We start from the raw sequence: 15,231 nt of genomic DNA, 5'->3' as shown, positions 1-15,231 counted from the left end.
TGAGGAAAGGAAGGAGCCCAGGGGACACAATCTTCAATCTTCTTCTGTACCTGCTGATGTACTCTGTGCTGATGCGCACGGGAGCTGAGTTGTTCTGGGTGGCCTGGAAAGCAGCACAGAAACAGATGAGTGTTACAAGGGAGCTTGAGCTATATTTTCTCCCAGTCAAAGCTTCTCACAACTGTCCAGGCAGCCTTTAAAGATAGTGAGCTCTCCATTATTAGAGGTGCTTGATAGAGTCTAGGTGACTACCTGACAAGGCTGCAATGGAAAGGATTCCTACTAGATTAAATTGGCTGAACTAGGTGGCCTTTGAGGTCTCTTCCAGCCCTGAGCTTTGATATTTGGGACACATAGTTGAATGAATGAAGACTGAAAGACAACTTAGTACTTTGTTGGATGGATGATGGTTGACTTGTTAAAGAAAGTGATTGAATGAATGAATGAATGAAATTGACTAGATGCTCCAGTAAATAAGAGATATTTGATTGAATGAAGACTTGTTCACTCTTTGAGTGAAGATTGGTTCGTTGAAACAATGAATTAGCAAATATAAAGTGTAAATGAACAAGCTGATGGAATGAAGATTTGATGGCCTTTCAGATTCAGTTCCTTGGTTCCTGCTTTGTCCTCTTATTGTGCCCTTTATCCTGCTTGTCTTTCTTTTCCTTCTAAGTGTAGTCAAGAAGAAATGTTTTCAGGGCACCTGGGTGGTTCAGTCAGTTGAGCGTCCAACTTTGGCTCAGGTCAGGATCTTGTGGTATGTGAGTTTAAGCCCCACATTGGGCTTGCTGCTGTCAGTGTGGAGCCAGCTTCGGATCCTCTGTCTCCCTCTCTCTGCCCCTCCCCTGCTTGCACTCTCTCAAAAATAAATACACATAAAAAAAAAAATGTTTTCATTTGTGTGCTGGGCCTGGAAAATACTGCAGGCTAAAGAGTCCTTTTGCATAATCAAGATTTCATCTTAGGCATATTTGATTGTCCAGGCACATGGCCATGGTGACTGGTAAAACCTGCTTCAGGACTCATGGGAAGCGTGAATTTAGCATCTTGGCCAGAGAAGTGGAAATGAAGGTCACACCTGGGGCTTAGCCTGTTTAGCCCCTCACCTGTAGGCAGAAAATACTGTCTGTGGATTAGCAGAGGATGCCTATTCATTAAGAAAATATCTTCCCAAACATCCTTTCAAGGTGCCTAAAATCCCACCAATGGAATCACACCTTCTTTGCACAATTGCAAAATGAGGTAGTACATTCCAACAGTCTATTTTTCAGACTTGTGTTTTGGAGTAAGATCCCTGGTGAAATGTGAATGGAATAGGGGAAGAGATATCTGTGAAGCTCTATTGGCTGGATTAAGCAACTACTGTTGCCATCAACTTCTCCAGTCAATTTAGTCTGCCAGCTGAGTTCAGTGCCCTTGTCAGATTCAGAGGGATCTGGGCACAAGCTGGATACATTTTGAAAGGGGGTGTGAACAGAAAATAACCCGAGCACTTGAGTGAGGTCCTGGGATACAGTCCTAGGCAGGGGCCATGGTAGAATACAGAGGATGAGGAACAGCTGGGGAGCTCTTGAAGTGTATCTGAGAAGGACTTGCAGGGAACCAAAGTGCAAAGAGAGGCCCAGAAACTTCCCTTCTTATTCCCCCAGGGTTGTCTTGAGCTGGCCTGAGTTCAGAAAGGCATAATACTCATCCTGGTGCCCCTCACCCTGCCCCACTTCTGGGGAGCTAGAGAAGCCAAGAACTTGAGAACTATGTGTAACTGGTATGGTCACTCCCCCAGCTCAGGGCATAAATTATGCTCACATTTTTTCTCCCATTAATTGCCTGAGATCCTCCAAGATCTTATCAAAAGGAAGTCCAATCTTCCCCTCTGGGGGCCTTTTCTCTTGCTTCATAGGACTGCTCAAAACCCTCGGGGCTAGCTCATTTCAACCAAGTGCTCCACCTCCCTGCTCAAAGCCCCAACAGCCTTGACCGCATTACTCTGAAGCCCCAGCTCTCATTCACATTCCTGGGCTCAGGCAATTTTCTCCAGGAGGAAAGTTCAAAGGGACTTCTAGGTCTTCAGCAGCAGAGCTGAGTTTTGTCACCAGCATAAGCCTCCTTTCCCACACCACTGAATTCCTCTTGGGGATCCAAGGGTCCTTTCTCACTGACCAGTGGTGCTTATTGGGGATGGTTATCCCGGGAGAGAGTCGAACAATTCTGAACCTCTCAAGGGCAGGGGCTGGGACTTCTTCCATTTGTACCCGGAAGCTCCTCTGTCCCCTAAAAACGATTACCTTTCTCCCTTGCTCTGCATCCCGTTGGATCCCAGGAAAGGCAGACTTTATCAGACCACAAAGGTCCTGTTTTGTTCTGCCAGGGCCTATTTACATCTGATAGCCTCAAGTGACTGCCAAAGCAGAAAGGGCCTCCTCCAAGGTGGTTGGCAAAGTCTTGCCCCAAGGACAAAAAACGAGAAGCTTCCTGCCACTGTTACACTTGGCTTCCTCCAGTTCGAACCCCAGGAGGGAAGTGACTTCAGTGACCATGAGTCAGGGACATTTCACACTGTGTCACCAGGTTCCTCATAAAGACCTTAAGGACCTCTGGGTGGGGCAGGGCAGGGAAGGAAGGAGCAAGAGAAAGTAGTCTCACATGTGAGCACCCTCCACAGGCATATACTTCACCAGCCCCTCCTGTCCCCAGTTAACCACTGCCAACTCCTCACCCAGACTTCACGTAGCCTTTGGGTAACTTTTTCTCTGACAAAAGGACTCTGGAAGCTAAAATTGCTAAGAAAAAAAAAATTCAGGCCAACCACACTCATTAGGATGGCTATTACTATAAAATAATAAAAAGGAAAATAAGTATCTCTGGCCTGTGTCCCCAGGAGAAATTGGAACACTTGCTCATTGCTGGCAGGAATGTAAAGTGGTGCAGCTGCTGTGAAAAAGGTTCGGGGGTTCCTCAAAGAGTTAAACTTAGAATTATCATATGATCCAGCAATTTCACTTCTAGGTATATACCCAAAAGAATTGAAAGCCGAGACTCAAACAGATATTTGTATACCCATGTTCATAGCCGCAATGTTCACAAGAGCCATAAGATGAAAACAAGATGAAAGGATAAACAAAATGTGGTCTAGCCGCACAATGGAATACTATCCAGCCTTCAAAAGGAAGGGAGTTCTGACATGTGTTGCAACATGGATGAATCTTGAAAACACTGCGCTAAGTGAAATAAGCCAGACCAAAAAAAGGGCAAATATAGGATGATGTCACCTACATGAGGTACTAGAACAGGCAGAAAGTAGAACAGGGTACCAGGCACCGGGGTGGGAGGAGGAACGGAGAGTTATTGTTATTGTTTGATGGGTACAGAGTTTCTGTTTGGAATGATGGAAAAGTTCCGGAAATATATAGCAGCGATGGTTATACAACATCATAAATGTACTTAATGCCACTGACTCGTACATATGAACATGGTTAAAATGGTAATTTTTTGTTATATATTTTACCACAAAAACAAAACATATCCAAGGCACCCTTCTTTGCCTAGAGCAAAAATTTGGTAGCCTCACTTCAATTCAAAGGCCCTCCCTGCCCAAAGGTGTGATTTTCGAAGGGGTCAAAGCAGCCTGTGCCCTCACTTCTGTTAGCTGTACTTGGGCAGAGATATTTCTTTCTTACTCTGTGGCTGTGAGATTAGATGGGATGAGAGATATGTGAGCATCAAGCCAGCACTCTGCACACAAGGACAATTTCTTCTACTTCATCCCGCCTGTACACTGTCCTGACTGGAGCGCTTCTAGGGGTTACAAAGTCCATTTTTTTCATTGTACAGACGGGGAAACTGAGGCTCATGGAGAAGATGTGAGTCTTCTGCCCAAAGTCATATACTTTCCTGACTCACTGCCCAGTGCTCTTTCCGCTGGGCTGGGGTGCTAAGAACAGACCCCCTTGGGACTGGGCAGTGATGACCTATGACCTCTGGGCTCTGAAGCCTCTTCAGGTGGGCTGGGATGGAGATCAAGTTACTGAAAGTTAGGATGGTGCCACATCCAGGTGAAGAGGCAGCCACTTCCAGCCTAGGTCTGGTGAGGATGCTTCACCTACCCCCAAGCATTTCCCTACCCATATACCCGCCCTTGGTCTCCTCCACCTTATTCTGTTCTCCTCTCCCATCTGACGGTGCTCCCACCCACTTCTCTAGCCTGTGTCCCCAGGAAACCCTTTCAGGTAAAGGATGACAAGACAGGACAAATTGATGGGTCAGGACAATAGGGTGCCCAGATTCATTTATCCAGTCCTCAAACTACCAAGAGCCCGCCAAGGCTCTGGTGAACATGGACTTGGAGGGCAGGCAGGCCTGGGGCCCAAGGTCAGGGGGCCTGCAGACACTTCCTCCTACTCCAGCAGCTCCACCAGACTTAAAATTCCCTGGCCTAGAGACAGAGCTTCGAACCTTCTACCAAGCAAGGCAGACCCCCTACTCCCAGCCCTGGGGGGGGGGCAAACAGCAAGTTTACACTAGAACAACTCTGATGAAAAAGGCCCGAGGGCCAGAGTTAACCTTGAGCACAGCTTGTCACAAAGCAGTGCCCAGCATAGAGCTGATTTCTGAAAAATTTTGTTAAATTAAAAAGCTCTTAGCTTTTTTTATGTCATTTTTATGTCATTTTATGCAATTTTTTAAAATATCATCTCCACAATGTCTGAGTTAACACAGGCAGCAGAGAGTCTAGAGGGAGAGATGGGCAGAAAACACAATGGATCAGCCACAGAGACAGAGGTTAATACAGACTATGGGGTGAGGGATGAAGGCCCTGACCCTGCCTGAATATCTGGGAAGGCTTCCTGACAGAGAGGGCTCCCAATTTGAAATCTAGGCAATCTATGGGAGATGGGCAGGTCCAAGGGGTAGATGGAGGAAGGTGGGCCAGTCAGAGAAGGTAGCTTCAGCACTGCCTAGGGAACCCTGTGCCCTGAGGCCCCAGTGTGAGCAGGGAAGGGGGCAGGGAGAAGAGAGGGTGGCTCAGGTCCCTTGATGGAGGGATGAATAGGGTGGGATGGGGTATGGCCTGCTGGGGAGCCTCAGAGGAGAACCCCACACAAGTGAAAGCTAAGCTCCAGGCCTTATAGGAGCCCAGGATGTGGAATCCCACCACCCTGGAAGAAGTCTCCAGGCTTTTTAGGTTATGTCTTAGCTGAGACTTTGGCTGGTTGTTAAGAGCTCTCTTTGGCCTAGTATCTTTCTTCCTGATGACCTGCAAACCCCCTTGGGCTGTGTCCTTTATCTTTGCCTGATACCTGCCTTCTAGGATGCTCCACTTCTCTGCCTCGGTCTCCACCCAGCAGCCCAGGGCTGCACTGGGGGTAGGTGTGGTATGTGGTGGGTGGGGAGTAGGGGCTGGGGGACTGGGTGGAGATAAGAAGGTAGCTCATCACAATTTGGAATCCTGTCACATGAGAGCCAGATGGAGCCCTGGGGACTCTCACCCAAACTAACCATTTTACAAGTGAAGAAACCTAGACCCAGACCTAGACTCAAGTAAGGAGTTGTTCAAGTCTATTCAGTGAGCTGGGAACAGAGACAAAATTAGAACCCAGGCCATCTGACCCCAACTGAAGTTTTTCTCTTCAGAGTCCAGAATCTTGCAGGAAAGAAATAAGCATTTTAGTAGAGCAGTGAATCTCCGACTTAGTAAGTCAGCTTCAGATACTGCACTGAAATCGAATGTGGTCACTTTAGGCGATTCTTTGGCACTCGTTTGCTGATAAACCCAGACACAGGCACTGACACTCAGAGCAGCTTCTTTTATTTGATGCCCTGCGTTCCAACTAAGCCAAAATACCCTATTAATTTGTTTAGCTTATCATTAAACTGAAGGTACTACATTTAAAAATTCAGAAAGTGGGGTGCCTGGGTGGCTCAGTTAGTGAGTGTCTGACTCTTGATTTCGGTTCAGGTCATGATCCCAGGGTCTTGGGATCGAGCCCCATATTGGGTTCCACCCTGAGCATGGAATCTGCTTGAGATTCTCTCTTTCTTTCTTTCTCTCTCTCTCTCAAATAAATAGATAAATATTCAGGTAGAAAATTTGTAGACATTCATGACTAAGTCTGGAAACCCTCAAGAAACTGAGGAGCCTGGGAAAAAAAAAAAAAGAAAGAAATTGAAGAGCCTTGTTTGAGAAATGCTGGGCTGGAAGAACAGATGGGGAGGGGGTGGGAACAGGCCAGGTCTAAACTGCAGAGTCCGTTGTGATGGGACTGGACAGTGTGGGGCTGGACTCCTGCCCTCTGCTCACCCCACACTTCAGCCCTTGCCCTGTGACGGGGCTTGGGAGTGTCTTTCCTGTGGTTTTGACCACGTGGACATCTGCAGGTTCTAGACAGAGGTCAGAGTCCTTCCTGAGGGATCCTGAGCTGGACATGCCCCTTTCTGGGCCGTGGGTCTTCATCTGTAATATCATGGAGGGGACTTGCCAGGAGGGACTGGTGGGAATGTGTTGAGGGGAAGGGGGCAGGAGCATCTGTTTGTTAGAGCTGCCATGGTAATAGGTCCAGAGCTGAAAAGATCATCTTACCGTTTACTCTAATTCTGAGACATCATTTTTCGGAAATAATGCAAAAGGAAAAGGTATGGCTCTAGAAAAGACTGATAATCACCCTGTAGTTATAATCCAGAGCTTGCCGCCTAGTTTGCAGCTTACATTTTTGTCCACAGATAATCATCTGGTCTTTGTTGCAGGCCCGGGAAGCCAAAAGGCCTCCTCCAAGCTCCCCTAGAGCCACATGTCCTCCTCTGCCAGAGTGATCTCAGGGTGTTATTACAGTCTGTGCCCCTGTCCCTCCCCCACCCCTACCTCTTTAAGGAATCTGAGCACTGAGCCTCCCAGGTTGCTTTCTTTCTTTCCGTGTCCTTAGGGCCCAGCAGCTCACCTGGACCACAGAAAGCACTCAGCTAGCTGAAGGAATTAAAGGAAGCAAGTGCTGCAGACAAACATCCTTCCCCTGAGGCCAGTTTTGCACCTGACTACCCAGAAGGAAGCCAATCAGTGATCAATGGCACCTCAGGGACACCAGAACTTGAACACAACAGGCCTGAGCACTGGCCTCCAGGGACAGGGAAGGCCAGCTGACCTTGATGAAGTAAGAACCAGCACTTGGGGCCACCTTTCTTGATTTACCCTCTGCTGGCCTCCCAGCTTCTTTGGCTCAGCAACGCCCAGGATTCCGGTCATGTCTGCCTCTGGCCTTCTAAAAATACTCCAGCTGCCCAACGCCTCCCAGATGTCTGAGAGCTGAGTCTGTGATTTCTCTGCTGGTAATGGGTCAAGCAGCTCAAGCCACTTCCTCTGCTCCCACCACCCAGCCCACCACCCAACCCCTGCAAGGCAGGCGTGGGTAGAGGCCTGACTGCCTAAACCGAGAGACCTCAGACATTGTTGAGTACAGTCCCTTCTTGGAACAGATGGGAGAACTGAGGTCTAAGGACTTGCCCAGGACACTTGGACACTAATGTCCTCCCTACCACACTCCCTACCACTCTATTTATGTCTGCTGCCACCCTACTTCTTATACGCTGCATGGAATCTGTAAACCGGATCTGACTTCCCCATTCCAGCTAAGCTCCTGTAAGCCCCTGACAGCAGAGGTGGGGAGGATCCCTATGGTCCCCATGGTGCCTGGAAGAGTGTCTGATCCAGAGTGCACATAAGTAAATGTAGATTAGATTAAATGATGTAGTGCCAGCCAGGGCTGTGCATGGAGCCTTGGGCTAGGGGACAGAGCTCGGGTTCCAGTCCAGGGCCAGCCGCTGTGATGCTGTATGTCCTCATCATTTGCTCTGGATGATCCTCAGTTTCATGAAGGCTGAATGAGATGGGGTCCAAGGACTGAGCCAGCTCTGCTGTTCTGAAGCCATGAACTGATGTCCTGTTGGGAATTTCTATCCCCTCCTCTGCTCCCCTGTGTGTAGGGAAGATGGCATGTCCTGCTGGTTTCACCCAGCTCCGGACTTTCAGCTTCTGTTCCTCCCTCCATGCCTCTGAACATCCCACCTCCCTCCATTTCCCTAGGCCCAGCCTTCCAGTGGTGCTCCCCTCTGACTCCACTGCTGGGTGCCCAGGGGTGGATACTCCCCACCCCACTTACTAACCATATGATCTTGGGTAAGGCACTGACATTTTTATCACCTCTACAATGGAGAAAATAAGACCTACCTTAGAGGAATGTCAGGAGGATCAAAGAAAATTCCCCATCTCAGATTTCAGGTCATAAGTCTCTTTCTGCAGAGTCTTCCCTGACCTCCCAGAATAGCTCAGGTGACTTTGCTGGCTCTCCAGTTCTGTCCTCCCCCCAACACACACCCTGTCCACACTGTGTAGTCATTGTCTCTGCTGGGGTCTCCTTGAGGCCAAGAGTCCACAGGGCCCAGTATAGCACCATCACAGATGAAGAGCACGATAGATTTGTTGACCAACAAAGTGAGTAAATAAAGCCTGGGGAAAAGGCAAAAGGTTGTGCAGAAGCCAGGGAGTCGGATCTAGGAGTGGTCTGCTTGATGGCAGGCTCTGGTGGTCGAAATATAGAGAGCTCCTTGAAGCTCTTCCCTCCCTTCTCCGGTGAATTCATCCTTCAAGATCCTGGGAAAGCACCTCCTTCCACGAGAAACCTGGTCACTGTCTCACCTGGGCACATGACACAGTCCAATGTAGGATTTCTTTACATGTCTGTCTCTGGCCTCAGGTAGTGAGTCCCCTGAAGACAAGATCCTGTTGGATCTTCATACACCAAGCACTAATCTGGCATGAGCCCAATAAAAATTGTAAGAAAAAGAATAGATGGAGGAAATGATTTCTGAATTTGACTGCGGGTTGAACCCTCCTTGTCTTCGGGATGATATAAGTTACCAAAATGAGAGAAGTAGAGATGAAATTACTGTCTTTCTTCCAAAAGCACCCTCCAAGCACATGTGGATTAAATGTGAGCTGGGGAGAAAGACTGATAAAGAGCAGTGAAAATATATTCCCAAGCCCTGTCTTTGTCCCTGGACTTTTCTCTCTGTTGAGGAAAGACTGCAGAAACCAAACTTTAAGGGGTACCTGGGTGGCTCAGTAAGTTGAACATCTGACTCTTGATTTTGGCTCAGGTCATGATCCCAGGATCATGGGATTGAGCCCTGAGCTGGGCTCTGCTCTCAGCGAGGAGCCTGCTTAAGATTCTCTCTGCTCCTCTTCCCTGCTTGCATGTTCTCTCTCTCTCTCTCTCATAGTAAAAAAGAAAAGGGGACACCTGGGTGCCTCAGTTGGTTAAGTGTCCAACTCTGGCTCAGGTCATGATCTCATGGTTTGTAAGTTTGAGTCCCATATTGGACTCTGCTGTCAGCACAGAGCCCACTTCGGATCCTCTGTGCCCCCCCCCCCACTTCTGCCCCTCCCCTGCTCTCTCTCTCTCTCTCTCTCAAAAATAAACATTTAAATAATAATAATAATAATAATAATTAATAATCATAATAAAGAAACCAAACTTTAAGCATAAAAGGCTCCTGGATGTCCCAAAGATGTCCCTCAGGCACTTGATCTGAGCCCATTTACTCATATTTTACACATTAGTATTGCGCCTTTGGTGATCTTGTTGTAAACAGTTCACAGGTTAGCTGTCAGCCACCTTGGGGGTGAGAAGTTCCTCTTGCAAGCAGATCCTGAGAGAGAAGCACCTGATGGGCCAGCAGAAGGGAGATAGAAAAACAAAGCAGTATTACATTGACAAAAGCACTTAAGAGCAACACAGATTGGAACCATTTAGTTCAAGCTGTCCTACAAATAAATGCTCTCCGGTATACCACTGGGTTTCTGCTCTGGGAAAACTCCTTTTTGGACCGCAGTGTCCCTATCTGCAAAATGAATAGTTTCCATCAAGGATTCTAAGAGTTTATGATTCTGTAGAAGTTTCCTCACGTGAGACTTCCCCAACCCATGCAGGTCATATGACATTTCATCAAGGTCCAGACTCCAATCTTCCAGGGTTTTGGGTAACGAGGCTTTTTTGCCACAAACTCCAAGGCTAGAGACTATCTTTAGGGAGAGTCCACCACAAAGCTGGGCTTGGCCCCTAAGGAGAAACAGAACTCCCCAGGAGCTGGCACAGAGGCTGTGTGTGGCCCTTGGTTTGTTTGCTACCCACGGAAGGAGTGAAAAGGAAGCTTGGCTCTGAGTACAACGGAAGTGCCTGAGATCTGACAGTTGCTCTCAGCACTCTGCAGTCAGGAGGGAAGTAAAACTGAGCATCTGGTATCTTCTACCTTGAAAGCCCATGGGACAGCAACAGGTGAGGACTGGTGCTGGCCCGCTCTCTGGTCCAGAGAGTAGGCTGGCCCAAGGACTTGGGGGAGGGCAGCGGAAAAAGCCCTGAAACTGGTTCATGTCCTTGGGCAAATCTCTGTGCCTCTTTGGGCCCAGTCTCCATACTTGCAAAAACGGAATTGGGATTAAATTTGCTTGTGCCATGTAAGGATTTCTGGAATGGTGAGCATTGGGAATACAGAGACAATTTGGCTACAAGGAATCTAGCAGGTTTCCTTGACAGCAAGGGACTCACAGTCTGGCAGAAGATAGTTACAGAATCATGGGATACATCATGATTATCAACATACATATAAGTGCTGAAAAACTCTCAACAGAGAGCACTTAACCCAGCCTGGAGGCCCAGGGAGAGCTCCAGAGAAGGTAAAGTGACTTGCCCAAGGTCAGGTAGTAAAACAGCAGTCCAGCTGGGCCAGACTTGAAAGAAGGGGGAGTTGAGAAAGACATAACTAGATAGAGTCTAGTCAGCCGGAACATAGTGCTGTCATCAATAACTGAACAAGTCTGTGAAGGAGCATTAAGTTTGACCTGACGGCAGGAGGAAGTGGGTTTTTGACCTGGGGTTTAAAGAGCAAATTTGAGTTTATCAGGCAGAGAAAAGGGGAGAAGGCTGAAAGCAGAGGGAAGAACACATTCAGAAGTGTGAAGTTGCTAAAAGAACCTGATGAATTCTGGAAAAATGCATATACATGTTGTGTTTGGAACAAAGAGTGTCTGACATCGTGAAACTGATGAGGTCAGGGAGGCTAGCAGGAGTCATGAGGTGAAGGGCCTAGAATGTCATGTTAGAATGTGGGGCTTATTTTATAGGGCAGGGGGAGCCATAGAAGGGTCTTGAGCAGAGGCGTGCATGGTAAAAATAGCATATTAGAAGGCTTGCTCTTGCTGCTAGGAGGGCAGTGGACCCGGGTTGGGGGAGAGGCAGGAATGATGATAAGGAGGCATCTAGATCAGTGTCAGACCCAACCCCTGTTGAGAAATTGAAACTTTTCAGGAGACTACAGAGATGTTGAGGAAATGAGAACTGAAACCTAGGTCCTGCTATGGCTGTGGTCTGGGCAGGTGTGGTTAGCAAAGGAAGTGAAAGGATTAGGGTGACAGGCAGCTCAAGCCAGAGGAAGGTGGGATAGCTCCTGAGGGAATGTGGGAGCCCTGATCCAGGCTAGTGCAGGGTAAGGAAGGGGCTATGTCCCAAGGGACGCCAAGGGGGGCAGTCTGCTACTGAACGTGGTGTGCCCCACCAAGTCCCTGGCCCTCACTCCTGCCCTCATGAATCCCACTTCTTCCTGCCAAGCATTTGCTCAACTCTCTCCTGAGCTAAACTCTTCCTCCTTCCTCTCTCTGCCTTTCCAGCACCCTATGGTGCCTGACCAGGCTCTGCCCTGCCCTCCAGGGAGCCTTCCCTGAGCAGTGCAGGTTCCTGGATTCCCATAGCGCTGCCACCCACCTTGCCTAAGTGGGGACGTGACCACGCTCCGTCTTGAGGCTCCGTCATGTTTCATTCTGTGGTCTTGGTTCACCATGCCAGTCAATGTTACTTTGGTGCAGGTGTCCCTTTCTCATCAGGCTCTGCCCACAGGAGTTCTTTAGGAGTGACAGTAAGTCAGAATCAGACTCTGGGGGCCCCAAAGGAGCCACACTGCACATGCTTTCCCCTAGAGCAGGCACATGGGAGGGCTGTTTATGGGCTAGGCTGGTTGGTTCTTTGTTCTGAGGAATGTATTGAATTATGAGTCAAATAGGCAGATCCAGGTGGAGGGTCCTAGGTTAGTCAGGAGGCTGGCAGGAAGCAATTCACCTCTAAGGTTGGAGTGAAGAGATTTACTGAAGGAACTGCTGTACTGAGGTGTGGGCAGGTGAAAGGAACAAACAGAAGGATGGCGAGGCACCTACCCAGAGATGAGGGCTGAAGGAGGGGTGGGAATCATGTTACTGAAGCCCAGTGAGAAGTAGGGCTGGCTGGCAGGAATAGGATCAAGAAGGAAGTGGAAAAAGCTCCAAAGCAGGAAAGGAGCAGAGGGAGAAATAGCCCAAACTTCCTCTTCTCTCATCCTCTGGTGTCCTGTTTTCTTATTGTATTGTCCAAACCCAAGTGGAACTCAATTGGCAAGGGGTCCTGGTGATGAAGCCCAAATGTCCCAGCCTCCTTGGACACAGTGCAAGGCCAAGGGTCTGGGAGGGGGAGGGCGGTGGCACAAATAGAGATTAACTGTCTCGATTAACACCAGAGAGGTGTGAAAAATTGTCACACAGATGCAATATCTGAATGATGCCTATGGCCTTAACCCAGTTATTTCTCTGTGATCACTGCTGGGTTGGAGAAGCTTTTTCTGGTTGCCCCAGGGAGAAAAGCCCAAGCTTCACCTTTACATTCATTTTGTTATCACTTAGAAAACACTGTTTAGTCTTGATTGTTACAGAACTAGAAAACGGTAGAGCCATGGGGGCCTCAAGAGTAACCATCCCAACTTACACAGTGACGGAGGCCCAGAGAGAATGAGAGCTGAGCCCAGGGTCACAGGACCAATGTGAGATGATGTTGGAGAGTATGCAGTAGCTAGATGATACAATTAAGGCCACATAGCTAGAAAGTAGCAGGGCCAAAATTCAAATTGGTCAGCCTGACTTAAAACTTGACTGAGCTTTTGGGCACCTGGGTGGCTCAGTCAGTTGAGCGTCCGACTTCGGCTCAGGTCATGATCTCGTGGTTCATGGGTTCAATCCCTGCGTCAGGCTCTGTGCTGATAGCTCAGAGCCTAGAGCCTGCTTTGGATTCTGTGTCTCCTTCTCTCTCTGTTTCTCCGTGCTCTCTCTCTCTCAAAAATAAATAAAGATTAAAAAAAAAAGTAAAAAAAAAAAAAACAAAAAACCCAAAAACTTGACTGAGCTTTTAACCAAGACCCCAAGCTGAGTGCCAAGTGGGAAGAAAGGTGATGGAGTTAGTGTGACCCAGCCCAAGATGCCTTGTCTTTCAGACCTGCCCATCCTCTCCTTTATGGTCAATACATTCACAAACCATCTGGGAGGAGTAACAGTGAGGTCACAGGCCCAGTGCAGTGTGTGAGGACAGAGGGCTGAATATGAACAGAAGACAGGCCTGTACAGGCCCTTGGGTACGCCCTTCCTTAAGATGCTGTCCTGGGCCTTCTATTCTGTGACCTGGCTTCCCACACTTAATGTTCCATGGCTGATAAACCTTTGGGACTTCAGGCCTTCAAGTCCATCCATCCAGCATGCCTTGTCCCAGGTGCTAGAGATATAGTGACAAACAAGATCTCCTCCAGAGATCTGTGGGGGATGGAGGCATTGACAGGATGGGTGAGATGGGCAATACACATGCCTATTACAGAGCGTGATAAACATCATAAAGGAAGATTGCTTTAAAAAATTTAGAGCAAATATCCAAGTGGGAGACCCAAGACTGCAGTCCACCTTTGTAGGCTCATTTCTTGGGATAGTCAGACTGTTCCCAAACATGGCTCAGCCCATCCAGCCGGTGCTGTTTGCTCTCCTGGGAGTGTCTACCTCCTGTGCATTAAGACCCTTTCCAGGGCAGCCTTTCGGGGTCCCCTGTTGTAGATAGAGGCAGCCTTCCCCACATGGAACTACTATAGCACTTTGATTCTGTGCTTTGGAATTTCTTAAATTTTTTTAAATGTTTATTTAGTTTTGAAGAAAAGAGAGAGAGCGTGCACGCAAGCAGGGGAGGGGCAGAGAGAGGGAGACACAGAATCTGAAGCAGGCTCCAGGTTCTGAGCCGTCAGCACAGGGCCTGACATGGGGGCTCAAACTCACAAACTGTGAGATCATGACCTGAGCTGAAGTTGGACCCTTAACCGGCTGGGCCACCCAGGTGCCCTTGTGCTTTGGAATTTCTTATTCAGGCTCAAACAATAGTGAGGGGGTTCTAAATCTTGATTCTGTTAGTTTAATTTTCCATTCTCTCCTTCCTGAATACTACAATAACCATTGGCCCAACTGTGGCAGCCCAGTTCCCAAGAGGAGGGGCTGGGTGTGTCCAGAAACTATGACAGAGTAGTTAACCCCTGGACACTGGAGTAGGACCATTTGGGTTCAAATCCTGCTTCTTACTAATTGTGTGATCATGGACAAGTTTCTTAACCTCTCTGAGCCTCAGTTTCTCTATCCTTAAAGTTTAAATAATTGGGTGTTGTGAGAATCAGTGGGTTAACACAGTCAAAGCCCTCAGAACTGTGCCTGGTACTCCATAAGCATTCAAGAAATGTTAGCTATTGTTATTACAGCTATTATTAGGAGCCAGTGGGTGTGCTTGTAAACAACTCCTCATGCCCAAGCAAAGCTGGTACAGATACACAGGCTCCACATACAGCCGCACTTAGAGATGGAGCAGGGTGGGGAACTGAAACCCCATTTTAGAGATGAACGGAGACTCAGAGAAGGCAGGGCATTCATTCGTTTAACAAATACTTTTATTTATTTTTTATTTTTTGGGCAATTTCCACATGTCAGGCACTGCCTCTTCCCACATCACTTACTGAATCCTCAAAGGAGGGCCCTGTGTTTTAAACAAGCACCCCTTGGTGATTCTCAGCTTCAGGCGAGTCTGGGTAAATGCTTAGGTTCTAGGATACCAGTGCAAACATCTTGCCGCGTTCCAAGTTTGGATTTGGGTTTTACAGGGAATACCATATTCTGGTGACAGATTTGCATAGCAGTTAACAGCACAGCCCAGGGACCTAATGAATTTGGTAGAAATCTCAGGTTGCCACTTACCGGCTGAATGACCTTAGGGTAAAATGGGGCTGATAATAGTACCTACTTCAAAGTTGTTGTGAGAATTAAATTATTTATGTGAATGCCGACACACAGTAACTATTATAAAGTATAGG

The 15,231-nt window shown here is 48.0% G+C and overlaps 1 protein-coding gene across 1 annotated transcript in view; it reads left to right on the top strand.

Moving 5' to 3' along the window:
• Positions 1 to 10,221: 10,221 nt before the first annotated feature.
• FCHSD2 (FCH and double SH3 domains 2) overlaps positions 10,222 to 15,231 on the top strand; it is a 296,103-nt gene continuing 291,093 nt past the window's right edge. Inside the window, exon 1 of the mRNA XM_078433111.1 lies at positions 10,222 to 10,325. Within this exon, the coding sequence (XP_078289237.1) occupies positions 10,311 to 10,325 (15 nt within the window). The 5' untranslated portion in view covers positions 10,222 to 10,310. The remainder of the gene's footprint in view (positions 10,326 to 15,231) is intronic.

The sequence above is a fragment of the Panthera onca genome, chromosome D1, assembly GCF_046562875.1.
Source record: "Panthera onca isolate mPanOnc1 chromosome D1, mPanOnc1 haplotype 2, whole genome shotgun sequence".
NCBI classification, from domain to species: domain Eukaryota; kingdom Metazoa; phylum Chordata; class Mammalia; order Carnivora; family Felidae; genus Panthera; species Panthera onca.
The sequence above is the reverse complement of the archived record's forward strand: the minus strand, read 5'-3'. Positions and strand labels throughout refer to the sequence as shown.